Raw genomic sequence first — 27,585 nt, 5'->3', positions numbered from 1 at the left:
TTGAGGTACATGTCATCTTTATTCTTTTGGCATTTCACTGAAATGGGTTATAGCAGTGCCTTGCATGCAGTTTATTTATACACTACAAGCATTATGCATATAAATGATGGGAGATGTTAAATTCTATGTCATCAAAACATTCTTTTGTTATGCATAAAGTATAGTGTAAGTAGTGGACGTTTTATTTACATGCAAAATATACTTACATTAATGGAATTATACTTTGATAACATGGAACAACAGATGAGGTTGTGGTACAGTCTAGGGGGGTTGTCATAGCTATGGGAGAAGCTAACAAATGTGACAAAACTGCCAATATAAAATGTAAACAGAAGTAGGAAACATGAGATGTGTGATGCCATGTCCTTGAGACAATCATTCAGAATATTCTGAGCTGTCTTTCATTCAACTTAGATATTTATCATGATAAAGATTGAGAAGTAAACTGTGAAAAAACAGTTTACAAAGCACAAAAAAACGTACAGGTCACCATTTCCAAAGAAAAAAATGCAGTTAAAGGTTGAAAAGTAAAGTAAAGCTTAGACAACACAGTCATATAACATCACCTGTAATCAAACATAGAGCTTTGTCTTATGAAGTTAAAGTACCATCCATTTACATTTTCCCCCTCACAGCTCCTGCTAAATGTATAGTATCTCTGTCTGCATGAATACAGCAGATCATGGAGAATATATTTGGTTTCATATCACAGGTGATAAATAGTAATTCTTCCATACATTCTATAATTTCTTCATGGAAAACAACTATGAAAGAAATCAGACACAATGAGGAAAAGGTAGACACATGGAGGTGACCTGTATTTTGAAGTCAAAAATTTGAAGTGATGCTGCTGTCCTACAAATAGACAATATCATAGACGACCTCCTCCTGGAGCACACTGACGTAAATGTGTGGTTGAGCGAGGAAATTTATAACAGGGTCAGTTACAGTGTGAAAACAACATGCTTTTTCTTAAATCGCCAGCTTTGAAATGCTAACCCTTTTTTAGCACAGTTACATATCAAATCTGTACATAATAAGTAATATTGTAAATGGTACACAGCACACAGCAGGCTAAGATGACGTATGTGAATGATTTTGATGATTCAACAAACTGAATGTGCAAAGTATTTCTGCCAAGTGTTACTGCTCTGACACTGATAATCAAACATACTCAACCAGATTAGTTTGGACTGTAGAATAATCTCATGTTTCTGTAATGTTTAAAAAAACAGCCATGTCGTGTCTGTATTTTTCACACAATGAAGCAGAAGATGAAAATAGTACACTCTGGCATGCATAATCATGGAGAAACATTCATGCAGGTCTACATATCCAGTTAACTGCAGCAACTCCAACATGGTCTCTTGGATTTGTCAAGTATTCTAAGCATCAAGCAAGACTAGCCTTGAGGCAGTGCTGCTTGTTGTAAAGACTACCCTGGAAGAAACAACCCTTTTGAAAAGTAAAAAAAAAAAGTGTATAAAAATTAAATTAATCAAACTATGAATTCTTAAAGTAATAACATAAAAACTGTTTTTTTTCTCTGCCTGAATAAAAGGTAGGTAAAGTAATACAACAGTCAGTGATATAACAATAATTCAAGACACTGGATAGCAGAACTAGCTGCAATAGAAGTTAAAGCATTAACTACTGTTTCTTTCAGAACACTGCAGCACATACAGCCAAAAGGCATCCTTGCTCCTGAACACAGCCAAAGTTGTCCAACTACAGTCTGTATGAGCCACTTTACACTATAACTTTTAGACTCAAGTAAGCATGGTCAGTTTGGCATAGATATCCAGACTAAGGAGGGGAGTCTATGGATGACTTAGTCACTTTCAAAGGTTGTAAACATTTTGTCATTAATTAAAATGTCTTTGTTGCATCTCCAGCATTATTTTACTTATATTGCTCTCCGACATCTTTGCCCTCAACCTCCTTTTCACTTTTGTCTTTTTCATATTTGTTTTTTCCGTTTGTTGTCACATTGTTACATGAAGGTTGAGGGTCTGTTGAAGGTGTCAGTTCACTTTTATCGGCACTAGAAATGTCTTGAGGTTTGCCTGTGACAAGATCCCCTTTATCAATGTGTGTTTCATCCTTTTGAATGTAATCACTGGATCTGTCAGAGGGATTCGTTGCAGCATGTTTCTTTGCATACTCCCTGAATGCTCTCTGGATGATAGTGGCTGATGTGTCCTCCTGTTTGCGGCGGAGGGTGGTAGTGATGGGTTCGTAGGACAATTTAGAAGGATTGGAGGCCATGAATCGCTCCTCCATCTGCCCCCTTAGAATGTCCATCTCCCCACCCTCGCCCAGAACACGTTTTGTAAACGCAAACAGGATGTCCAGGCAGTGAATGCGTTCCCCGCTCACCATGGGTAGATCCATAGAGATCAGTTCCATCTTGTTAGGTATGGCTATGCGTAATGGTGGGTCCAGAGCATTTGCAAAATCTGACAGTTTATTGTACTCCATGAACTGCGTTGCATGAGGATCAAACCTTTCCCAGACCTCATAAAACGTTTCAAAATCATCCTCACTTAGTGGGTCCGCGCTCTCCTCAGTGGCCACACTGAAGTTTTCTAGGATAACTGCAATGTACATATTGATCACGATCAGGAAACAGATGATGATGTAGCTCACAAAGAAGGTGATGCCCACAGGAGGATTCCCACAGTCTCCCTTAACTTTACTACCAGGATGCTCTGTGCTATTGTCACAATCATCTTCATGTTTGTTGAGAATGGGAGCAAGTAGACCATCCCACCCTCCTGAAGTGGTGATCTGGAACAAACAGATCATGCTGTTGCCAAATGTCTCAAAATTGAAAAGGTCGTCGATGCCTGATTCCCTCTTGACGTAAGCAAAGTTTGACATGCCAAAGATGGCATAGATAAACATCACCAAGAAGAGTAAGAGACCAATGTTGAACAAGGCAGGAAGTGACATCATCAAGGCAAACAGGAGTGTGCGGATTCCTTTGGCACCTTTAATAAGGCGGAGGACGCGGCCAATCCGGGCCAAGCGGATGACTCGGAACAAGGTTGGTGAAACAAAATACTTCTCGATTATGTTTGAGAGACACATACCTAAGGAAAGAAAGCAAGAAAAAAACTATTAAAATTGATTGTAAACAATACACAGACATATACTGACAAAGTGAATGATGTGAATTTATTTGAGCACTGCAGTGAACAGGCGAGTCATACCAATGATTGACAGGACGACGACGATGAAATCAAATACATTCCAACCATTTGTGAAAAAGTAATGGCGAAGTGCGATCATCTTCAACAAACACTCTCCAGTGAAAATGATAATGAATACTACATTAATGTCGTGGAGAATTTTGTCCTTTTCAGGAGACTGATCTTCACTTTCCACCATCATGGTTACCATATTAAGCCATATTAGAACCATTATTATTATGTCAAATGCTTGTTTTGTGGTGAAGTCAAAGATGTATCCTTGAAGTTTGTTCTGAAATAGACACAAGGCAGAGAAACACAAGTACATGTTGGGTGCTATGAAACAAGGATTGGATTTGTAATACAGATTAGATGCAGTCATGATTAAAGTTACATACTGATGGTCTAGGAATAGGCTTTTGTGGTTTCTTTGATCCCAGCTTTTTCATGGCATTGTAGTATTTCTTCTGTTCTTCAGTCATGAAGATGTCTTGGCCTCCAAAGTAAACATGGGATGCGAGAAATGTTAAATCACAGCAAAGGTGATGAGGAGAAAGAAAAACTAAAAGTAATACTATTAAATATTGCATTTGTGTCAGAATACCAAGTAATAAATACCAAAAAATGTAGACAGCAGATTTGATACTTATCTTTTTCTTTTGCTGGTTGAAATTGTCAATGATGACACCAATAAAGAGATTGAGTGTGAAGAAGGCTCCGAATATGATGAAAATTACAAAATACCAGTACATTTTCAGGTTGATCTCATATTCTGGTTGGTCTCCTGCCTATAATAGTGACAGATAATGGAGACATTAGTACATTATTACATTGATTTGGCAACTGGTGCTTACAGCAAGTGCGATTTCATACATACATTGAACACTTATGGACCACACCTGTCGTGTATTTGTTTACAGTGAAGCCAAACAAACTCATGTTGTTGTAATAAATAAGTTAATAATGACAATTGAAACTGGGATATGATTAAGGGTTTGTCGCTTCTTGCTGGTGCTGTATAATAGTTGCCCACTGCTCCTAATACTAGTATGGATTAAAAATTCACTGTGTGCTATGCAGTGTATGTGCGACAATAAAAATGTATTTATTTACTTATTTGATTTACAAGTAAAGGAGCTGGGGTGTTTGGTTAAAATGCTACGTAACTCTACTTCAGCTGCAAACCGTAGCCTACTTAATGTAAAGTAAAAAACAAACTACAACCTTTTTTTTTAAACCTAACTAAGTACTTTTGTTGCTCAAACCCAGTGGTGGGCCGTCAGGGCCAGCAAAGCCTTCTCTGATGGCCTAGACAGAATCACAAAGTTATAGCTATTTTATAATTTCATTATTTTTCATAAATACACTACATGTATTAGAATTTTTTTCCCATTAGCTTATTTTCTCATTGCACAGCTACTGTCTTCCTCTGTTGCTCTGCTTTGGATGCAGCTTGTTTATTTTTTATCCAATCAGATTTCACCTCTATGTCTCTATGAAGAGAGGCCAGAGGCCTTCAGACTCACAAGTGAATCCCTTTGTAGTTTAAGTAAATGGGGACGATATTGTTGATTGTTATAGTCTTCAACCAATCAGATTTTTAGTTTGACATGTTGGGCATATTCTTTGACATGCCAGAGCCTTCTAGCTGGCCTACAAGTACGTGATCGGTCAGTGGGCTAGCATGACATGTTGGGCGGTGACAATCCCAATATCTACTGCCTCTGTCGAGCGGACATTTTCAGCCCTCAAATGCATTAAAACGTATTCAAGAAGTACAACTGGGGAGACTTGACAGTCATCACTGGCGTCCATAAATCGACTAATCTAGCGACTTTTTCTGGTGTTGTTATTGGAGACTTTTCTGGTGTTTTGACTCTGACGTGAAAGCACGTATCGTTCTGCAGTTACTGTCGTGAATGACCAGCGGGTGCTGCCGTGAGCCGCCCCAAAGCACTTACAGCTGGTTAGTCTCACAGTAGCCTCGCGCAGCAGTCACAGCTGCAGTCAGAGAAGAGAGGAGACACACACTCTGCGTATTCATGTATCTGCACTCTGCGGTTAGTGTATTTGTAGGTGTTGAGCTTCATTTTTACACAAAACAAATAATAAGAGTAGCTGTGGCGTCATAATGAGGTTATTAGGAGATGGTTCAATTGGAGGACAGCAGTGAAGGCCCAGGTATAAAATGCACGGACCGCCACTACTCAAACCTAACCAAGTTGTTTCCTGGGAACACGGAAGATCATTTTGAAAAGACAGTGCATTGCAGTGCAGACAAGCGGAAATTGACACGTTCAAAACTGACGCTTGCAGGTTGCGTAGAGCATCTTAGTTTGAAGAAAGCAAGCTGCCATATTTGACGAGCGCATGAAATGTGTTGAATATGTTGATTGTTATTCAATTTTGCATGGACAATCTCAAAATAAAAAACTAAATTAATGTCAGAGTGAAAAACAAGTAATTCATTAAAAGACAAGAAGCAAATATATTTTGTCAGATAGCAACACTGTGTATTGTATTCATTTTTAAATATCTATTTATGTTTAGCTATTTTCAATCTTCCTTACTTAGATAGATAATTACGGATCAAGTATTATAATTTATTAAAGTATTGTGATATTATAAGAGCGATTATAAAAAGTAACAAACAGGATGGGCTACACAAAAATTGTATTACCTTGTTTCCAGAGTCCACAGCAGCATACATGATGTCCATCCAGCCCTTGAATGTAGCCTTTATAGAAATTAACGATATCCACAAAAAATATTGTATTAGCCCTTTGATCTTTACATAGCTTCCCGTTTTCCACCAATACAGCAAATAATGTATTTACAAGCTTAAATCACCAATTGTCTTGTGCTCAGTTACTTACCACTTGCAGCAACGCAAGGTAACCCATGCCAACATTGTCAAAGTTGATCTTGACAATCTTCCAGCGTGCCGCTTTGCCCAAATTGTTACACTCTGTCATGTTTTTCACCTCTGTTCGAGGGAAATCCTTATTTGAGGTTCTGTTGACACAATGGCCGTACTTTCCTGCAAATAGGTTGACTCCCATGATGCTGAAGATGAGCCAGAAGATGAGACATACCAGCAGCACATTGAAGATGGAAGGAATGGCTCCAAGCAGGGCATTGACAACCACCTGCACAGCAACACATAAACATAATCCATCTGAACAGCAGAAATCACAGGATGTAGAATTGACGCACAACACTACTTGAGTAATGGTAAGAATAGGAAAACACAAGAGTGAATGTTTCAGTACCAACATACACATCAGCATGAGCTCATCACAGCTATGACCAACAGCTCAAATACAATGATTGTGCATGCAGGTGGGAAAAGAGTTAGGAGGAGAGGCAGGAAACCAACGCATTTCTCTACTGTCTCTAAAAGTTGCATCAGTGCTTACAACTACATTTTAGAGAAACACTGAAAAAGAACACCTTCTAGAGGCATGATAACACCACAACATTTGCTTACTGTACGGTGAAATTATATTGGAAATTAATAAAGCACTTCTGGTGCACATGAAAAGCTGTTCATGCAAATGAGGAAATTCATTAGCTACTACATGAGGAAAGACCATCGTCTTAACACTGCTGTAAAGAGCTAAAACACCACAACATGAAAGCAACAATCAATACATGCCACATTGATTTCAGAAGCTGACACACTCCCCTTTAGGTTGCATAAGTGGGCAAACCCTGTTTAGACCAGGATTTGTGCATTGCACAGAAAGATATTGTAATGGTATGAGATGTTACAACAGATATGGCTAAATTTATAAGTTAAAGTTTGATATTTAACAGATTATATCTATCTGATATCTGATATATGAAGCTGGAGCCAGAAGGTGGTCAGCTCATATGACTTCATATGACTTCTCATCGAACTCTCGGCATAAAAGCAAATAAGCGCATTCTACAAAATGCAAAACTATTCCTTTAATCAAAAATCAGTGGCGCATAATTACATGTTAAATTGAAAGAAAGATAAATGACAAACAGAGTCAACCTGAGGACAAACAGCTGGAGAAAGAGGATTAGGGAAGGACAGGAATGCTTCATTTACAAGCAACACATGTTATCAGCTTACTAGGTTTTGCAAAGTTATAGAGCTTTATGCTGCTCTTTACCAGACTGCAGAGTGCAGTGAGCTGGTGACAGTGTAAATCCAGTGACTCTTACCCTCATGCCTTCGAACCGTGACAGGGCTCTCAGTGGCCTCAGAGCTCGCAGGGTTCTCAGAGACTTGATGGCACCGAGTTCAGAATATCCCATGGCATTGGCTACCATACTGACCAGTGAGACCTAGAACACATGCACAAACAAATGTCTTAAGAAACAGCAACCTAAGAATTGTTTGAAAAAGTAAGTGTACAAGTATTTCTGTGTAAGCAGAGGTGTTTCAACCTACATCAACAATGAGGAAGTCCAGCCAGCACCAGGCATTTGTAAAATACTTGGCATATCCATATGCCACCCACTTCAGTAACATCTCCAGAATGAAGATGTAGGTGAAGATTTTGTCTGCAAATTCCAACACTATTTTAATGGTCTTCATCTTCTCAATGTTGACATCCTCAAATGCCTGGATGTGTAAATGACAGCGAGTAATTCATTGTAAATATGAATACAAATAAAGTAAATACATCTTATTCAATATCCTGACCTTATTTTACAGAGAACGAGAACTGTTCTATATTTGTAAGATTAGACTGCGCTAACTCAAAGAAATCAAAATGCTCTTTAATTACAACAGTTTTAGAATCTACTGCCTGACGAGAGATGCCAGATACAATATGTAAATACATGAGAGCACCCAAATGAATAAGGTGTTCAAAAGCAACTTTATCGACATTTATCTTCCTGTCTTACCAGTGCTCCACTGCTTAGCAGGATCATGAAGATGATGAAGCTCTCAAACCAGTTGTGCTCCACGATCCGGTAACAGGTCCTCCTAAGCATCCACCACACCTTCCACCAGCCCACTTCTGCATTTACCTGACAACACTTGAACTTTTGCACACAGCCTGAGCAGAGATAAAGGAGAGATGGTAATTTACCAGTGTAATATTAAATATTAGATTAACACCAAGGCCATAGGTTAAGTGGTGGTTGTAGTAGTATTTACCATCAGGAAAGCAGGCGTCAGGTTCCATCGATTCTTCCAATTCAAAGTCCACAGACTCTCCTCCCTCCCCGCCTGGCCCACAGTCTATTGTGCTGCCCTCAGAGGAGCTGAGCTGGCCATCGTCATCTACAATCTGTGGATGAAGCCAAGTAAAACCGGTGTTCGATGAGCAAACATAACAGAGCCATGGCAAATGTAAGAGGCTGACATGCTGAGCACCTGTCTGTCCACACAATTCATGCACTCCATATCTCTTTAAAATTAAGTTATTTTCATCCAAAAATATTCATAAAATACCAGGAGACTTGCACAAGACATTTGATGTCTGCTGTTTGTCTTGTTTAAGGTTGTTGGTCTTCACAAGGATCACTGACATGCACTTAGTTTAAGTTTGATTCAAATGTAAGATGGATGAAATAAAGAGCATGCATAAATCAATTTCTCAAGTCTTATGTTTAAATGTTGAAATGAAAAAGCATCTGCATGTCTAAATAATAATAATGATTAAATAAAAACATCATCATTGACTTAACAGAAGAACACCAGTTGAGTGCTTGTCAACAGAGAAAGCAATTAAAAGTCTACATTACAGCTGCTAGTGTTGTCTCTCATAGAGGATACCAGACTCTCAAAGACAGGACATTATACCAAAGGTGATGGTGACACTGATTAGTCACTATCATTTTACATTTCTAAAATTATATCGTTGATGTTATTCATTTAGATAAACAAGGGTAAAAAGATAAGAGCACACTACAACTGTCTGCCAGCATCACTTGTCAAATGTTTGCTTAGCCAATTAGAGACACACAAGATTTGCACAGTACTTGTTGTTTACAGCCAGTTCTATGAAAAATAAAAAATAAATACATTTAATAATGCAGAATGATCTAAATATCATAGGAGATTTACAGACTGGCAGTGTTGTACAGTAGCCACATGGTCTCTCCCTCAGTCTGCTGTTGTATTGCTTTTTACAGGGTGTGTCTCCTAATAGCTGATAGATGAAACCAGCTTGAATGCCTTCCTGGAGAATGCAGGAGCACTTGGCTGTCCTGGGACCAGCTGATGTCTTGCAGGGAATGATGTAAGCATGTTAGTGCGATATACTGCGAACACTAAAGTCAATGTGTTGATGGTTTGTGCTTCAATCCATCCATTCTATTTCTGTCAGATGCACTTCAGCAAATTCAAGAGTAAACTGTGATTCCTTTAGTGTGATTTAAATATCTATAACATGGTTTGCAGAAAGCCTTTGTATGAATGGGCTGCAATTAGAAAACCACTATGTTATTTTACAATGACAAATATCCTGGTTGGGCAATGCCTCATTGCAGTTAAATGGATTTGATGGCATGATGCAAAATCACAAATATCTCATAACCCCAGAGAATGAAACAAAACTAAAATAAATTGTATTTAAATGAAATTGACTTTTACTGATGTTTGAATATAAAAACATGAAAATATTCCAGCATCGAATGAAATACAAATTCAGGACTGCAGAGTGAATGAAGTAAGGTCATAAAAGAATGTGTGTTCTGTTAAAAAGTGAAAAAAAATGAAATGTAGAGTAAAGTGTTCTTACGAGTCTTCTAAAACATTGAGAGCATGTAAAGCAGCAGCAAGCAAGCAGCAACGACTTTGCTGACAAATCTTCACATAAAATTCTGCCTGCAGGCAACAATGATTGATAGTTGAGACACAATTTTAAAAAGAAAAATTACAAAGTAAAGCAACAAGAATCATATGGACAGACAGTGTGTTTCTTTTTTCTTTCACACTGTGAGCTTTCCTCCAATGCGAAGCACAAAGAGACCCCCTAAGAGGAGGATTCAGCTCCCAAGCACTCAGACTTAAATGGCACATAATGTAATCTACGCTTTCCTGTCTATATGGCCTCTCATGGTATATAGGATATTCAGGGAAATGCCCCCTAACACGCTCATACCTCATCGTCGTGGACTATGGGCAAAGTGCTTCAACGTGACTACTGCGACAGATCAAATCACTCAGCCAGAACAACAAATATGTTTGTCAAGAACCACAACCAACTCTGAAATCCTTTGTAGTCTATCACACATCATTAACATAGCTGAAAAGTCTTTAAAGGTCTTAAATGAGCAACTTATTTCTTACCATAAAGGCACTTTGAGAGACCAATTGGACCAATTCACAACAGCATCCTTACCATATGGCATCCTGCTGCATCAGACGAGGCACTGCTGAAGTCCTCAGTGTTGAGGTTTTCAAAGTCAGACTCTCCCACAGCAATAGGAACTGTGACAGTCAGACTGGGATTGTTGATGAAAGACATTATAGAATCATCACTCTTGCTGCTGACTATGTACTTGTCTCCATTTTTGTCCACTCCAGTCACATCCCCATTTCCATTCTTAGGATAGTCTTTGATGGTATGGTTGGGGACACCATTCGGTCCTAAAGGTTTGTGGAGCTCATCCAGAGATTTGTCCTCACCCTTCCATTTCTTCTTCCTCCTGAGACAGACACTGTTGCATCTACTTCGAAGCAGGGACCTGACATAGGCAAAGCCTTTGTGAATCCGTCCAATGGCAATCTGCAAGTTGTTCATGTCCTTGTCATCATCCGGCGCTGCCAGATTATCAGCACTGAATGAACTCAGCAGCAGGGCCAGGAACAGGTTCAGCACCTATCAGATAACGACATGACTTCATGTAAGACTGCATCTTTTAGCTATTGTACTTTATGATAACAACAAAATGTGTGTAGTTATAAAACTGAATCATGGATTGGACAAGTTGGACTCATGAATTGACCATAAGAGATGATGATGTACCACAAGGTTTCCAATAACCATGACCATCATGTAGACAGTGATGCACATGTGGGTCCCAGCCACCTCCATACAGTCCCACATGGTCTCTATCCACTCTCCACAAAGCACTCGGAACACAATGAGGAATGAATGAAAGAAGTCATTCATGTGCCAACGGGGCATAGTGCAATCCTTAGAGATTTTACACACACAGTCCTTGTAGTATTTTCCAAACAGCTGCATGCCAACCACAGCAAAGATGAAGACGATAATGGCCAACACAATCGTCAGGTTGCCCAAAGCTCCCACTGAATTACCAATTATTTTGATCAGTGTGTTAAGTGTGGGCCACGATTTAGCCAACTTGAATACTCTCAGCTGTAAAAACAAAAGGAAAACACATCATTTTAAATCTTTCGGCACACAAAATGCACCGGAACATATTGGCTATATGACACATATAGACTTACCAATCTGAATGACCTCAGAACAGACATGCTACCCCCTCCGTCCAGGCAAATCTCCACCACGCTTACACTGACAATGATTCCATCAAAAATATTCCATCTCTCCTGGAAGTAATAGTATGGGTCCAAAGCAATGATCTTGAGGACCATTTCAGCCGTGAAGATGCCAGTGAATATCTTTATAAAAACAGAAATCAGAAATGCTGATCATTAACAAACATCATAACTATTTTGCAAAAAAAAAAATTGTACTCTACAATTACAATCCACTCACCACATTGCCCACAAACAGCATATTGATGAAACCGTCGGACATTGGAGAATGCTCCATGGCCATAAACAATGTGTTGAGTACAATGCAGATGGTAATGGTTAGGTCCACAAATGGATCCATCATAATTAGTTTAACCACCCTCTTGATCTTCAGCCATGCTGGACAACATTCCCAGATGAGGAAGGTGTGGGCAAAATCAATCCAGCAAGGAGGACACCTTTGCTTCGATTCTTCAAGCTCTGATGCACACAAGTGATGGAAAAACAAAATATATTTTTAACTGAAAATAACTTTTTTTTTTCAATACCAAAGATAATCTCAAAATGGGATACTCATGCCATGATGTACCACACCTACCCTCCATGGTGCTGGTTATGACACTAGCTATACTGTGAGCTCTCTGTCTGGCCTCTGGGCCCTCGAGGAAGTCCATAAACTCCTGGTCTCCACTGGCCTGTCTGTACTCTGTGTCAGTGGTGTCCGCCTGGAGATAGAAATGATTGTTACAGATGATACTGTGCTACAAAAAATAAGTTACATGTTACCATGAATATACAGTAGCTACAAACGTGAATGCAAGTGTCAGTGTTTTGAATTACAATGCAAAGCTGTACAAGTAAAAGGAAGAAACAATCAAAGGGAATTGTGCATTAAAAAGTAATTTATTTCTACACAAGGTTGACTCCAAAAAGGAAATTGTACAGTTAAGCCCTACAGTACGTGATAACTTTAGTACAAAAATGGCAGCCTGTCAGATGGTCAGAAGCCACAGTTATGCTTGACAACCAGCGTAGCTCAATAAACAAAAGTGTAACGGTAAGACTAGTAATAGCTTTTGTCATTTCTGACCATTAAAAACAGCATTACCACATAAAAGTTATCTTTAGCATCCACCAAAGCTCTCGTGTCTAATAAGGGTGGAGAGAAGCCTTGTGTACCACTCCCCCTCCAGTGTGTCACGGAAATTTCGCTCCACTTTATCAAATATATAGTAATAGTATATAGTTGAGTTAAAATACCAACCAATTCATCCCCAAAGTTTGAAAATGTCTTCAATCTCCTCCAGGAGGTTCATGAGATTGATCATGTGTGCGTGTGTCAGTGTGTGCTGGAGTGAGTCTGTCCATGGCTAATATTGCATACCACTGCAGTAAACTGCATAATGTTTTGGGCTGCATGCTCAAGGACTGCAGGTGGTTGCAGTGACTCACACTTTTCATAGTTTACCTTTTATTGCCTGTGTGATACTGCCATATATTGGCCGCTCACTGCTGACTCCTCACTCACTACTCTTAACTGGCCCGTGGCCTATAGGGGCCGCAAATGATCATACAGTTGAGTGCGTCGCTGCCGCTCAGCCGCTTCTCTGCGGCCAGAGACACAGCCGGGGAAAACAGTTTGCTCACCTTTATTGTTTTGGATGATGCGTTTGCGCTAATTGAACTACCCGTACACAAACCGTTGAGTACCCCTCAGCTGTGCTCTGCAGCCAGATACACAGTGGTAGAAAACAGTTTGCTCAGAAGACTTGAAGCCTAAATAAATGCTTCAAGTCGCGGTGACGCCTGCGAACAGGAGCTGAGACGAAGCTGAGACGGAGCTGAGATGTGCACACCTGGCGGGGTTCTGCACTCTACTGACCGCACCCTTCAAGTTGCTTATATTTTACGCTAGCTGCATTTTTGTCTTTTAGTGAAAAATCTCGACAACTATTGCATGCATGGTAATGGACTTTGGTGCTTTGCTACTATTACAATATCCTCCACATTATAGAACACAGTACAAAGCACAGTGTGAGAAAAGGACAAAGAAAAACAAGTAAAAAATTAAATAAATAGAGCTACGGATTTGGCTAAAGGAAATTAAATAGGGCTATTGGGGATAGACAAGCCTTTCTTACATTGTCTCCAGTGGAGGCCATATCTACCGTCACTTTAGGCAGAAGGAGCCCCACAGGTGACGATGGGAGTGAATTCCCACCCACCAGAGAAACAACGCCATTGCAGTCTACAGAGCTGTGCCTGATCCCATTGGGTGAAAGTAGGAGATGCGACAAGTAACTGCGTTGGCTCATACTGCTGCTGCGTCGATCACAACTCCTGGGAAGAAACAAAGAGCCCCTCCGACTCAGGTTGTCCTCAAAAATGCTGTTCTCATCATCGGCAAACTCATTTTCTGAGCCTATGTCCTGCGCTTGGCTTCGGAAGCTGAAAAGACTGGTCCTGCTGTTCCGTCTGGATGAGAAGAGGGGTCCACGAAAACTCAGAAAGGACTAGAAGAAAAAGATATTCTTCAGTGGATACATGCTGATCGCAAAGAGGAGAGAACGGAGATGACAGCGATCGTCATATGTGCAAATGACTTTAAAGGGATTTCTGCCATGAGGTGATGATAAAATGGTCTGATAAGGATGATGATGGTCATAATGATGCCGGTGAGGGCTGAAAGGCAACTGCAAAATTAAAAATACATGTTGGTGATGACTAAGAATGGTAAGGATGATGATCATGATGGTGATGAAGAAGAAAAAGTGAATAGATGATGATGATGGTGTTCAGGATACTGATAAGCAATGTAAAGAAGAACATTGTTAAATAAAAAAAGCATCTTGATGATGATTGGTACAAGAAGTTGATGATGACAAAGAAGAAGATGATTATGATGATAATGATGATGATAATGATGTCAATGACGATACCAATGATGAAAAGAAAAACGTTGCATTGGTCTTAATTGCATGCATGGAAGTATTGCTAAGTTAAATTTGTAAGCAACTCATGAAGGATTAGAAAAGTTAGCAAATATGTTGAATTTCACATAATGGATGTTCTATAATCCAACACTTGGTATGACATTGGAATTGCTCACAACTATTGACGGCTGTAATGTAAGCGTAATAATCACATTATCTATCCATTTGCTTCTCCTCGCTTGTCACTCATTTTCAGAGCTCTGGAAAGAGCTTGGCAAAAGCCAGCGAGTTGTTTTATTGAAAGAACGTTGAACACATCTGCCAGAACAGTAATCACAGACTGGAGTTTTGATCTCTCCTGATGCTATCCCATTTTGTTTTTGTTGTCACTTGAGGAACCATGAATTTCAAGCACTGCTACTGTCTGTCAGTAGATGAGTCAGTATTTCTCCATTTGGTGCAATTGTAAACGGAAAAAATACTTTAGGTATTAAGATGAAATTTTGAATTATTGAAATTGTATTCTTGACCGATTCAGAATTACCGTAATGTAGATACACAAGTAAAAAATTATGGGAAAAGCACTGCAGAATATTGTCTTTAGGGTTGGGGACATATACGCTGAAAGCAGGGCAACAGTTCACAATACATAGGTAGCGGAATATCGCTGTTTTCATACTGATAGATAATACTGAACCTGATGTGCGGATGAGCATTTCATGTCATAGTTGAGCTGGTTTGCATCCACAGTGAAGCGACAGCGACCTTTCCTCATACTGTCCTGTGACTCGGATTTAGGAACCTTCTCATCAGCCCCTTTGCCCTCCTCCTCCTTTTTTTTTTTTCGTCTGTTGCGTCTCTCTTTGGCACTTTTGGAGCTAAGCTTGGAGGTGTCAGAGGAGCTCTCAGGGCCAGTGACTTTATCGCTGGCCTCCCCACTCTCTGCTGCAGCTGCTGTTGCTGCTGCCTAGAAGAGGAAAGAGAGGGCAATAAATACCAACTGAGAATCGTATGATACATTCTTCAGTTTTTGATGACAACATTGTCAAAAAGGCAAGTTCAACTGCAATCTGCAGACTGACATATCTTTCTGGAATCAGAAGGAAACAGAATATATCTTACTGTTATAAAAATCACACAATGGCTGGGTAGCATTTGGAAGAAAGCATTAAAATGACAATCCTGTAGGTCTGAGGGGGGTAAATTACAGGATGCAGATTCATAACCAAATCCAAACAAAAAAGTGTCTTTGGTCCAGCAACTTTCAAAATTGATTGGCAATTGGCAACCGCGGAAAATGTGGAATGTAGTACAAATTAAAATTAGTTCAGTAGTTCCATGTTCTGCTGCCTCTACTCCACTAGAGTTCAGAGGGAAATTTTTTAGTTTTTACTCCACTATATTTATTTGGCAGCTTTAGTTACTATATTAGTAATATACAGATTCAAATTGTACATTCAAAATAGCTTAATTAGTTCCACCACAATCAACCACAACAATAAAATACCATTTACATATTAATGCATCAGCAAAAATATTCCAGCAATATAATAGTCAGGGCTGTAGCCAGGATTTAAAGACCCCCAGCCCATCCCGTCTGGAAATGTTTTTAGTTATGAAGTACAAAGTTAATTTACTATTTTGTAGTCAATATTTATTATGTAATATTGATTTCCCAACATTAAGGTCTGAAGCCTGAAATTCTGGTGAAGAAATGCTGAATCACTATTATCATATAATCATATTTATCTAATTATTGGTCTGAAATCATCGTCTGATTTAAAGTCTAGAAATACTGGAATCAGCCATTTTAAATTTTAGAAAGTCAAATGGATCCTAACTTTATGTTCTTTAAATGGAATCAGTCGGAATATTTGATTGTCCTGTACCTGAGCTTCCTCTTGCTGCCGTTTCAGCTGCTCAAGCATGGCCTTAAACTCTTCCTCCTTCTCGATCGCCTCCTTTATGGTGGCCTGGCTCTGCTCCTCGTAGGCCATAGCTACTACTGCCAAGATCAGGTTGATCAGGTAGAAGGAACCAAGGAATATCACCAGCACAAAAAAGATCATGTAGGGCTTCCCAGCTGCCCGCAATGTCTGGAAGGAAAACAATGTAGCAGTATACTTACTTACTTATTAACTTTTCTTTTATCCTAAAACCTACTTCAAATTTAATAACATTAAATTAAATAGATTAAATACCCTGTGAACTTTGCTGTAGTGACAAAAAAAAATAATCACTGATCCATATAACCAAGAGACACCGACATAAAATAGCTTGTTGTACCAAACAGGTCATACAATTACATACAGTGCAGTGTTGTATTACTGTTTGCTTTACTTACTGATACTACAAGCCTATTCAGGGGACACCTATTTGCCTTGAAGGCCATTCACGTTATGTTTGCCTGAGTCACAGACTCGTCGTTGTTCCTTCTGACCAAGATGCACCTGCACTTCATTTAGAGGTTTGTTTGAACACTTTTAATACCAACATTGTAATGTGAGAATGCTTTGTCTTTTACAGAGCCCCACCTTAACACAGCAAGCACTGCCTCTTTATGTATTTAGAGAAGCGGACCATACAAATACAGCATCCTCCACCATACATGAGGTCAAACATTTCATCAACCTGCCATTAAACAAGCCACCGCTCTTCTAACAGGGTCACCGAGCAACCAAAAGACCAAGAAAGACACACAAGGTTAAGTAGTTAGCTTTATACAAAACAGAGCTATACAGGAAGCTCTGCACTAAATAAAAATTTCATTGATGAAATCAAGGATTTTACTTAGTAATCTAAAATATCTGTTAAAAATATCAGGGCTCAGTATTTTTTTAGTGATGACACAAATGGAATCAAGCACTTTTTGGAGTTAGCCTTACAGAGGTTGCTCATCGTCACACTACTCACTCATTGAATGACAGATGCGAGTGATCTTTAAATTGACTGACAAAAAAAAGACCCACTGCCTACCTGCTGGTAAAGGTTTTCCCAGTAATCCTGTGTCATCAGTCTAAACAGAGAGAGGAATGCCCAACCAAATGAGTCAAAACTGGTGTAATCATAGTCTGGGTTCTTTCCCGCTCTGATGCAAGTGAACCCCTCTGGACACTGCCTGCAACAAACAGAGAGTTTGTAAAGGTCAGACGGAATTGTACTTCACCCTATACACACTGTATGGTAATGTTAATGCAGAAACAGATGCATCATACAAGGATTATATACATTCTATGTTGTATCAAGTTGGGAATGCGCTTACCCCGCTTCACTGCCGTTTCCACAAAGCAATGGATCTCGTTTGTTTGGAAGGTAATAATAATTACCTGATGAGAAAAGAAGGACATTCACACATTTCGTTGTCAGCAGGGGTTGCAAAAAGGTCCAAGATCAGCAATGAATCATAATATTATATGATTATAATTTTAATGGGTACACTTCCACAATCTAAAGCAATCCAGTAGAAGAGCGCTACAAAAATAATCTCTCTGTGAATCTTGTAGTAGACACTGGGCCAGAAAGGTGTCAATTCAACTCTATGGCCATTTTTGAGGCTGTTTAGTGGTGTTGTTGAAGTAGGAGGCATTATAATGAATAGTGTTTCTAGAGTTTCTAATGTTTTTTCAACCCCAATGAGGATAACAAAATATTACATCTCTCAATATCATGCAGTCCAATACTGTAACAGTATCATTAAATATAGCCTCATAAATGTAATGTAGGTCTGACGCAATGTCAAGAAAAACTAAATATGAAAAGCCTCTCATAGATGGAATATATTTAAGGGGATACTTGACAGCATTCAATTTAAGAGGTTTACCTAATAAAGTGGTGACATTTGAAAGAAAATGTAAATTACGTAACTTCTCAATTATCCTTTTACATAGGTAATATATTTGATGATTTTTGTGTTGCTGTTTTTTGTGCAGGATCAAGTTAACACCAACACAAAGTAGAACAGAGGAAAGTAAAATACTCACTGGTATTAAGCGTGTACTCTTTCCAGTCGAATGTGCTTGTTTCTGTTCCATTCGTGTCAGTTTCATTGAATGAGGTTGAATTATCAATTGTCCGTACACACTTATGCTTTAAAAGACCCATAAACAGTTGCAACCCTATGAGGGCAAAGACGCTTAAGCAGAAGACGGTGAGAATCATCACATCTGCAAGCTTCTTCACTGACTGGAACAATGCACCAACGATGGTCTTCAGGCCTGCCAGATACAGTATCACTTGTTACTCTAAGTAGTCAATAAAATCCACTGTCAACATCAACAGCAGGCATACAGGCATGCAAACAATAACAAGTGATGCCAGCTCTGTCTTTAAAAGAGTACTCTACCGATTTATCAATGTACTGACAATGGAACATTTGAATAAAAAAGGTAATTGAAGCAGACATTGTTTATTTATTCCAGGCATCTTCCTTTTCAAAATCTGGTGCCTTCATCACCCACAATGCAATTGAACAGTTCTGTTAGAGATTTGGGTGTGTTATGCTATTGGCAACTAATGTGAGCTCAAGCTGCAGGCGTCAGGCCTACAGAGATCTGGTATGCTCACTTATTTCTAACTCCACACTTCCACATTTTTTTATTTTCAAACTTGTAGTCATTAGCCCCAGTGATAACTCAAATGACAACACTTGAAGCAATTTATCAAACTCTGCGCCTTTCCCTATGTAGCCACAATAGGCTTTATGTAGCTTTTTCACATATTGTATAGTACTCCTCAAGACCTGTAAACATACTTTAATGTATAAAAAAGTAGGAGTTCTCCTTTGAAGTAAAACATTCATCTCTTATTATTATTTCCACTATAATTTAAGCCATGAGATAAAGATCCTTCACAACTAGGCTATTTGATGTTTTAATAGCAAACATAGAAATGCAGGAAATAAATTCTTTAGCCACCCCCTTTTTTTGGAACCATGGAGGCTCAATGTGGTAATCAGACAGTAACACAGAAAATTAGGATCATGCATGTAAGCAATGATGTACATGCAACAATAATAGGACACACCCTCACCACAGATGCCTTCATTAACCACAAGCAAAGAGAAGCGAATGGCTAATAAGGAATAGTACAAGAAACACATAAGCAAATGGCACAGATCTCACAGAGTTACTATGCAAACTAAATATGGTATAAACCTGTAGATCCCACGGTGGGAAAACACACAAGAACATTTCTTGAATTTTGCTGCTTGTTTAAGATTTTGGATTTCAGTGGCTACACTGTACATAAGAGTCAAACAGCTGGACTCAGAAACTGATCCATTAAAGGCCTGAAGATCTGACACAACCATTTGAACTAGCTCTCACCTGGGATGCCCAAGATAGTTTTTAGGATTGTGGATGTTCAGTTTGCTGAAACAACTTTGTGACATATCTGTGATAAGGAGGTGGAAAGGTGGGGTCGCGGCAGCATCCAGCCTACATGTCATGGCATTTGCAGCAGGAGGGGCGGAAATTGGAAGAGGGGAGGTTGAGAGGCAGCCGGAGAAAATCGTGCAAGAAGCTAACATGCACTTGCTCCCACTGCTTACCTGGGATAACTGAAATAGCTTTAAAAGCTCTTAGCACTCTGAATGTGCGAAGCGCTGAAAAATTGCCTAGGCTTAAAAACTCTGTTGCATACCTGCAGGGAAACTTAGAATTAATATGAAATATTGACTGAGATAAAATACATGTAACATAGATTGAAGCCAACAATGTTAATTACATTTTTGTACAAACAGTATCAGATGAAGCAGAAACACTATACACTGAGGCATGCACATTGGATACAATTAAAATGATAATGAGGTTACAGTTGTGATACAAACTTAAAGGATAAGTCTGGTGATATTCTTTTTTGTTCTTATTGTCGACAAATCCCCAAAAAAGACCAAAACCAACAATTTCCTTTGTGCCATAGACCTTTTTCAACAAAATGTATAGTGCTGTCAAACAACTCCACTATCCACTTCTGTTTAAGACATATTTGTGTCCAGCTGTTTTAGGAAATTATATAGCTTGTTTTAAAAATGAAACAATATATTTGTGAGTTGTTTTAAAACCAATTACTTCTTAGGAACAAATGGGCTTGTTGCTGAGTGCCACAGACAGGTATTGGTTTGTGATTTGTTTACTGTAAGAAATATATAGAAGAAGACCTAACAAATTGCTTTGAACTCAATGATAACTGGTAATATATATATAAATAATAAGTAATGAAAGTTATAATATTGTAACCTTAGTTCTGTAAGCACAGGCAGAGCCCAGTGCTGGACTCTATGGGTAAAACTCAATCACTTCAATCACAAGCACGCATTTGGTCATTGAAAATTGTGTAGCTGGCCAATCAAGACGCGCCTACCAGAAAATCCCACAGTATATAATGCAGCACACCTTGCAGCCAAACTATCTTACACCATCTTCAGCGAGTAGTGTAAAAGTGGCAGGGCCCCTTTAGTAGAGAGCTCCATTTGTGCTTATAGAACTAGGGTTACAATATCGTAACCTGTGTTCTAACACACGTGCTCCGCCCTCTACTAGACTCTATGGGTACAGGGGGTGAAACCTGTTGAATGCACGCTCTGATGTAACATTACATTGACCTAACCACACTGATCGTGCTCGACTAAAGGTAAGTGGCCACAGCCCTTCGTGTTTATAATATAGGTCGCCACAGCGGAGAACTAGAGGGGCCCATCCAGCCCAGGTAGTATGCAACTAAACTGGGAAGAGCCATGGCCTAACCCTGCAGAGGTCAAAAGACAAGCAGCAGACACGCTGCACACAACATTGCCTGGTTCATCAAAGAGCACGGGGACATGTTGACTGACACCCACCCACCAGTTCACCAGTCCTGTGTCGTTCAAGCAAGTACAGACCCTGAAAATGAGCCAGTCCTGTTCAAGAGATAGAACCGTATGATCTGACAAGCAGTGGCGATGTCAGCATCGGGCTTTAGCCAGGAACATTTTAGGTCTAACCCCGAATCTTTTTCGACCACGACATCGGCGTACATATGCCCTTGACACTCACCCCACTGAGCAAAACCGGCAACCCTGCGTGTAGAGTGCGATGGCAGACAGGGGTGTCTTGTATACTGTGGGGTTCGCACACATTTGGGTAGGCATGTCCTGATTGGCCAGCTACGCTTGTGCATATTTTCAGTAGGAAAATGAGTGCTCGTGATTGGAGGAGAGTGTTACCCTTTATTCAGTAGAGGGCAGAGCCTTTGTGAGTTGGAACAAATAGGAACACATTTTGACAAAACTTTTGCTTTTGTTACCAACAGTGAAACCAGTAAAACATTCAACTTGTTTGTTGTCTAAACAAAGGAACATATGGGGAAAGGAACAAGTGTTCAAACATTATTGTAAATGTACTTACGCCATGACAATTACACTGAAATCCAGCCAGTTCCAGGGATCTCTAAGAAAGGTGAACTTCCCTATGCAGAATCCTCGAGCTAAAATTTTAATGACGGATTCAAGCGTATAGATTGTGGTGAATGTGTACCTGTTGGAAAAAAATGTATAGTTAAACCAAAATGCATTTTTATATTTATATAACCTGAGCATTGAATTCAATGTGTAATTCGTGGGAAACTCACTCTACATTCTTTGCCCAGTCAGGCGGTCCACTCAGTGTCATAACTGCACAGTTAGCGAGGATAGTGCACATGATCAACATACTGAACAATTTGCAGTCAGTTGTCAAGGAAGCCACTTTTTTATTGGGGAATTAACACTTTAAAAAAAAAAATATTTATCATAATCTCACACAAGTTGGCAATGTATACAGTTCATATAGAATAGGATAGTAGTATGGGCTCAACATAAACATGATTCATGCTTATCAGATTAATATCTACATTAAAGGATATGAGTGTACCAAAATCTTTATTGATATTCTTCTAAGAAGGTTGAAGGGGCTCAGGAGGTACAAGGCAGGAGCGGCGTTGAAGCGGAAGATGACATTTCCTTTGTTTACTACTATAAAAGTCTGACAGAAAAAGAGGGATGTGTATAAAATACTTGCAATATCTCATTATAGTTTGCACAAATAATAAATGATAGTATCATATGGCTACTTCCAACTACTAATCAAAGAGTAATTGATGACTTACAGAACACATTTCACTGTAGAAATCACTGATCACATTTTGTATATTGCTGACGAACGTCACAGAAATCCTTTTTACTGGCCTGGTTGTCCTGTTATCTAAAATTCAAAGCCGCTTGCAGCTGCATGCAGTGCCAGATGAGCGAATCCTCATTTCAGTGCATCATATAATATCTACGTCTTAACACAGTTAAGAAAAAGCTAAATGTGTGTCTTTAGACTTCATGCTCAAGTTTGAAATCAAGCAGACCTACTTTCTGATTGCAGTAGTAGGGATCCAGGTCCTCCAGCGGTGTCGACACCATGCCTTTAGGAGTGTCCCCATACAGAAAAGGGATGGTTTTGCTCGCCTCCAGCTCACGACTGGGCTTGAGCGCATTCTCATCTTTGCGTTTCTTCTTCTCTGCCTTGGGCTTCTTGGCGTTCTCCTCCGTGATACGTCCCTCGATGGCTTTGAGGGACTCACGGCTAAAGGGGCGGAAGCTGTCTGGACCTGGTGGTACAAGCAGCTGTGCCATCTTTCATCCTGCGCTTTCAGAGTGAACAGCTAGCCTCTAACATGAGAAAGGCCTGAGGGGTCAGAACAGATAATTAGCTCTGATTGGAGGTTAACAACTGAGTTATATCCAATATGCAATGTTATTGTTTTTTGAAAAAAACTTTTTAAGTATTTCTGGCAGCAAATTTTTACTGGCAGATTATAACTGCTTTAAATGGAGAGGAGAGGAAGGTGGGTGTGGTTCTGTTATTTGGCCAGAGATCATCACCTCAGGAAGTGGCAGGCTGTAATGTGCCTACATATGGGTGTCATACAACTACATTCATGCCAGCTATGGTAAAATTAGATCTAATTATCTGCAGATAAAATTAAGATTTGACATGACAATGATCAATTCCAGGTGAGATTCTTGCTCCTCTATGCCATCCTTCAAAATCAAAAGAGTCTACTTTCCCCTTAGAGCACTAAGACAGGGGAGAATAGATTAATCCCACTAATAGGCCTGACTGGTATGATGTGTTAGGCAGACCTATGCAGTATTAAATATGAATGCACTACCGACTGCACTGCATCTCTCTGGGTGCCCTGCTACTGAGAGCATTTGTCTGATCTGAATGTAACAGTGTAATAGAATACTTCCACCCAGTGTGTCTGTGATGCAAGAAATCAATCATAAACACAGTGGTCAATCAACTGCCCACAGCACTGGGTTATACATGTGTGACGTAATTGCAACAACAAAGGAAAGCCCAACAAAAAAAAAAAAAAGCTTGACTTTTAATATATGTCTGTATGCATTGTTTGCAAGTCTACTTCAAGGTCAGGTTTACACTGAGAGAAACAACAGACACAAAACAGCAATGACATGTGTGCTTTCTAATCTTACATTTTTGAAATAAAAGTGAACCATTTAGGACCAGAGTTCAATATCATTTCCAGTCACATTTCACATAAAATACTGGTTAATGTTTCTCATGAAGTGATTGTATTGTATAGCTGAGTGCTGTTTCTTTAAATCATTTTAGGATAACATTCTACTTAGTTGTTGTTGTTGTTGTTATTGTTGTTGTTGTTATTGTTGGTGGCACTACTCTGCTCTGCTGTGGTCTTTATGAGTGAATAACAAATACATGTGATGCAAGTATATTCCATTACAGTTTAGTGTTAGAAGTGTAGCCCTTTTTTACAGGGCACCACATGTTGTTTGCATACTGTAATGTAAGGTACAGTAAGTACTGAGCCTAAAGCATCGAGTGACGTACCTGTGATGTTCATGATCTTAAAAGACAACTGTCTCCAATGCTCCATATAACTCCATAAGCATAGTCACGGGCTCACGGCTAACTTAAGCCTAGAACTCTTAGAGGAATACAATCTAGTCTTAGTACAAAGTAACAGCTAAACAATTGAGGAGCGACACTGAAACAACAAGACAACCCTCTTATAACGTCTCATTAAATAAAATAAACCTTGGTTTGATGTTAACCTAACAAGGTCAACCTGTGGCGACTAACCTCTAAAGAGGCATGCATCATTCTGTCAATCTATTCCCAACTCATTACACACAACTTGAGATATGAGCTGCCACTTTGAAGCTTCAGATAGTCCCACTTTAATTTATCTGCAACCTGTCAGCATCGTGACCTTGTGCCGACTAGATTAAAATGGATACATTTGTTTCCCTCAACTCTCACTGGAACACAATGTCAACACATTAGTTCGGTGTTTGCTATTCGCCATACATTGAACTGTGTCCTGCTGATGAGCTTTAAATGATGACTGACCACCTGATACACCTTTAAGCATATTAAACGCTCACACAGTAACAAACAGAAGCTCAGCTTGAACATTTCATGTACATTACTTCTTATTGCAAAACTTAATTTTGTTGACCTCAAAAGACTTCTCAGTACTTTGAATAGGTCAAATATTTGTGACAGACTGTAGCCTATTGCTTCTAGACATCCAGATAAAATAACTATTGCTGGGTAAAGCTACTGTCTGACAGATGTATAAAAACACAATTCCATTGACATTAATTTGGGTTAAATCATATATATTTTGGTTATACAGTTAAAGAAAAAGCATTTTCCAAAACAGGAATATCATTGTGATGAATAAACTAAAGCATGGCATGCTACAGTGTGTTTGCTCTGCACATCAAAGCGGCCTACGTTATCGCCACATTCTAGTGCTTCTACCTTCAGTATTGTGCCTTCAGAATTGCCCACATCTTGAAATTGATTATTGAAAGCAGACTTCAAACCAGCCTGCATTACAAAATAAAGACAAGCAGACCTTTACAAAGGTCAAAAAAGAGACATAAGGTGTAGTACGATATTCCAGAAGAATCTCTGCATTTTTTTAAACCGCTCAGTCACTGTTACTGTCCACAAGGCTTTCTTCACAACAAAAATCACATAAGCAAGGCAGACTTATACAGAGTGATCACAATTCAGTATCTATGGACTCCCAAGGGACCAACACGCTTAAAGCTCCTAATAGCACACAACTAATGCTTGCTGCTGCCTCTCACAGACTACAGGATCAGGGACTAGATCTCGCTCATCCAGGGCGTTGGCGAACTAGCTGATGATGAAGAGCTGTGAGAACATAGTTCCCTGTCATAAATTTCCGGTTTTACATACAAACTGATGCTCTCTCTCTCTCCATGTGTGTGTGTGTGTGTTTGTGTGTGTTTGTGTGTGCAGTCTGGATAGAAAGAAAACAGGATGGTCTAATCTCTAATTGACAGCAATCTAATAATGATGTTGACAGTCATGCAAGCAGGAAGCAGAAGATGTGTGGGCTAATAATTGCTGCCATACCCATTAAGTTCTGTTATATATTGTAGCCCATCATTTGCACTCTAGTCTTTGCGAACATGAAGTACATTAGATCAATCATGTTTTTTTTCCCATACAGGCCATCAACACATCGTAAAAGATGACATCACAATTTGATAGAATGTGATACAAAGAGGCTTCCTCCTAAGTGTGAAACTCTTTCGGCACAGTTCTCTAAACATAATGACATAGACACAAAACAGACATATTAATCCATGTATTTGATAGATAGATAGATAGATAGATAGATAGATAGACAGATAGATAGATAGATAGATAGATAGATAGATAGATAGATAGACAGACAGACAGACAGACAGACAGACAGATAGATAGATAGATAGATAGATAGATAGATAGATAGATAGATAGAAATGCAAAGTTACAAGTTGTATTCTCTACAACAGACTTTTTACTTTTCTGTCAATTTCAGACCAATTTCTCTCGAACTCAGGCACTCAGAAACAACTTTAAGATATTCTGGTAACTCACTTTTAGTGTTCCCTCCTCGACAGGTGAACGATAAAATTGGCGTGGAAGAGCCTAAATGTTGTATAAAATAAACCCGTCCGTCCGTCCGTTTAAGGTGTTTTGACGCTTCTTCCAATACAGAACTGCTAATTTCCACGATTTCAACTGCAAAACCATGAGAGAGAGAGAGAAAGAGAGAGAGAGAGAGAGAGAGAGAAAGAGAGAGATAGTTGGTTGCATCCGCCCCTCCACGCGGCACAGACAGAGTAGGCTACTGTACTGCTGTGCTTCCGGATGTTCCTGGGTACCAAGTGAGGGCAGAGATCACAGAACGGCAGTAGAGATGATAATGTGGTGGACATTATCGTGCGTAATTGTCGGGAATACAGATGCTGTCGATTCGGAGTGTATCCGAAACTAAAAGCTAAAGCCACAACTTTGAATCAGATTGTGTTGCAAAATTCTCTGTGTGTGTGTGTGTGTGTGTGTGTGTGTGTGTGTGTGTGTGTGTGTGTGTGTGCGTGTGTGTGAGGTGGTCAGAGTTTTGTAGGAGCTATCAGTTATTCAAACGTCAAAGAAAGTATTGGATCATTACACCGACTGCCTGTCACTGCCCCACAGTCAGCGAGAAAAGAACCCATCACATTGCAGCATAAGCGGATCACATAGGTGTATCTTCCTTGTGTTTTGCATATAAGTAATAATTCATTTTCTGAAGTTGGGTGGGTGACTTGACTGTGAGCAGGACATTCACCTTGAGTCTGATACCACCTGGTGGATGCAGACGGTATTGACTTTGATAATAAAGTGCAAAGTGGGATATCACAAAGTTGCCAGAGTGGAAAACACCCAACGAATGTTTATATTGGTTTAGGGAATATACGACACGTCATGAGAATACTGTGAATTAAGTTAAATCCGATCGAATGGGAGCTTGAATTGGATCGTATGGACGTGCTAAGAACTGTACAGAATCCTTACATGGTTAACTGCATCGTTTTTGTATCGCATGATCATGTATTGAGATGTAGAGCAAATTCATATAATAAATAATACAAATAATAATAACGAAACCATTATACGTT

General features: G+C 39.4%; 1 protein-coding gene across 2 annotated transcripts; it reads right to left on the bottom strand.

Annotated features, from left to right (window-relative positions):
• Positions 1-26,822, bottom strand: scn1laa (sodium channel, voltage-gated, type I-like, alpha). Of its 2 annotated transcripts, XM_068704127.1 has the most exons (27): positions 26,522-26,822; positions 22,939-23,254; positions 22,446-22,564; positions 22,173-22,262; positions 21,950-22,078; positions 20,116-20,207; positions 18,548-18,781; positions 17,830-17,893; positions 17,544-17,685; positions 16,457-16,663; positions 15,265-15,534; positions 13,776-14,147; positions 12,233-12,359; positions 11,876-12,114; positions 11,605-11,778; positions 11,156-11,512; positions 10,529-11,008; positions 8,338-8,470; positions 8,082-8,236; positions 7,621-7,794; positions 7,392-7,514; positions 6,071-6,343; positions 5,875-5,931; positions 3,845-3,982; positions 3,593-3,697; positions 3,216-3,486; positions 1-3,095 (listed from the first exon to the last, which is right to left on the bottom strand). In XM_068704127.1, exons 2-27 carry the CDS (start codon positions 23,200-23,202, stop codon positions 1,903-1,905), a joined length of 5,982 nt encoding a protein of 1,993 aa, XP_068560228.1. In that variant the 5' UTR covers positions 23,203-23,254; positions 26,522-26,822; the 3' UTR covers positions 1-1,902. The 2 variants fall into 2 exon arrangements, with proteins under 2 accessions (XP_068560228.1, XP_068560220.1); XM_068704119.1 differs by lacking the exons at positions 13,776-14,147; positions 22,446-22,564; positions 22,939-23,254; positions 26,522-26,822 and having other exon boundaries at positions 22,173-22,256.
• Positions 26,823-27,585: the final 763 nt, after the last annotated feature.

This window comes from Cebidichthys violaceus, unplaced genomic scaffold (genome assembly GCF_023349555.1).
Source record: "Cebidichthys violaceus isolate CVI_PGR_0920_01 unplaced genomic scaffold, fCebVio1.0.p SCAF_11, whole genome shotgun sequence".
NCBI lineage: Eukaryota > Metazoa > Chordata > Actinopteri > Perciformes > Stichaeidae > Cebidichthys > Cebidichthys violaceus.
This window is presented reverse-complemented; position numbering and strand designations above follow the sequence as displayed.

Bases quoted from the DNA above. Each gene is read 5' to 3' on its own strand.
- scn1laa (XM_068704127.1), bottom strand. From the start codon at position 23,202: ATGGCACAGCTGCTTGTACCACCAGGTCCAGACAGCTTCCGCCCCTTT. The intron at 18,782-20,115 runs GTAAGCAGTGGG...TGTATCTGGCAG, and splicing joins AGCTATTTCAGTTATCCCAG to GCCTGAAGACCATCGTTGGT. The intron at 3,096-3,215 runs GTATGACTCGCC...TTCTTTCCTTAG, and splicing joins CGTCGTCCTGTCAATCATTG to GTATGTGTCTCTCAAACATA.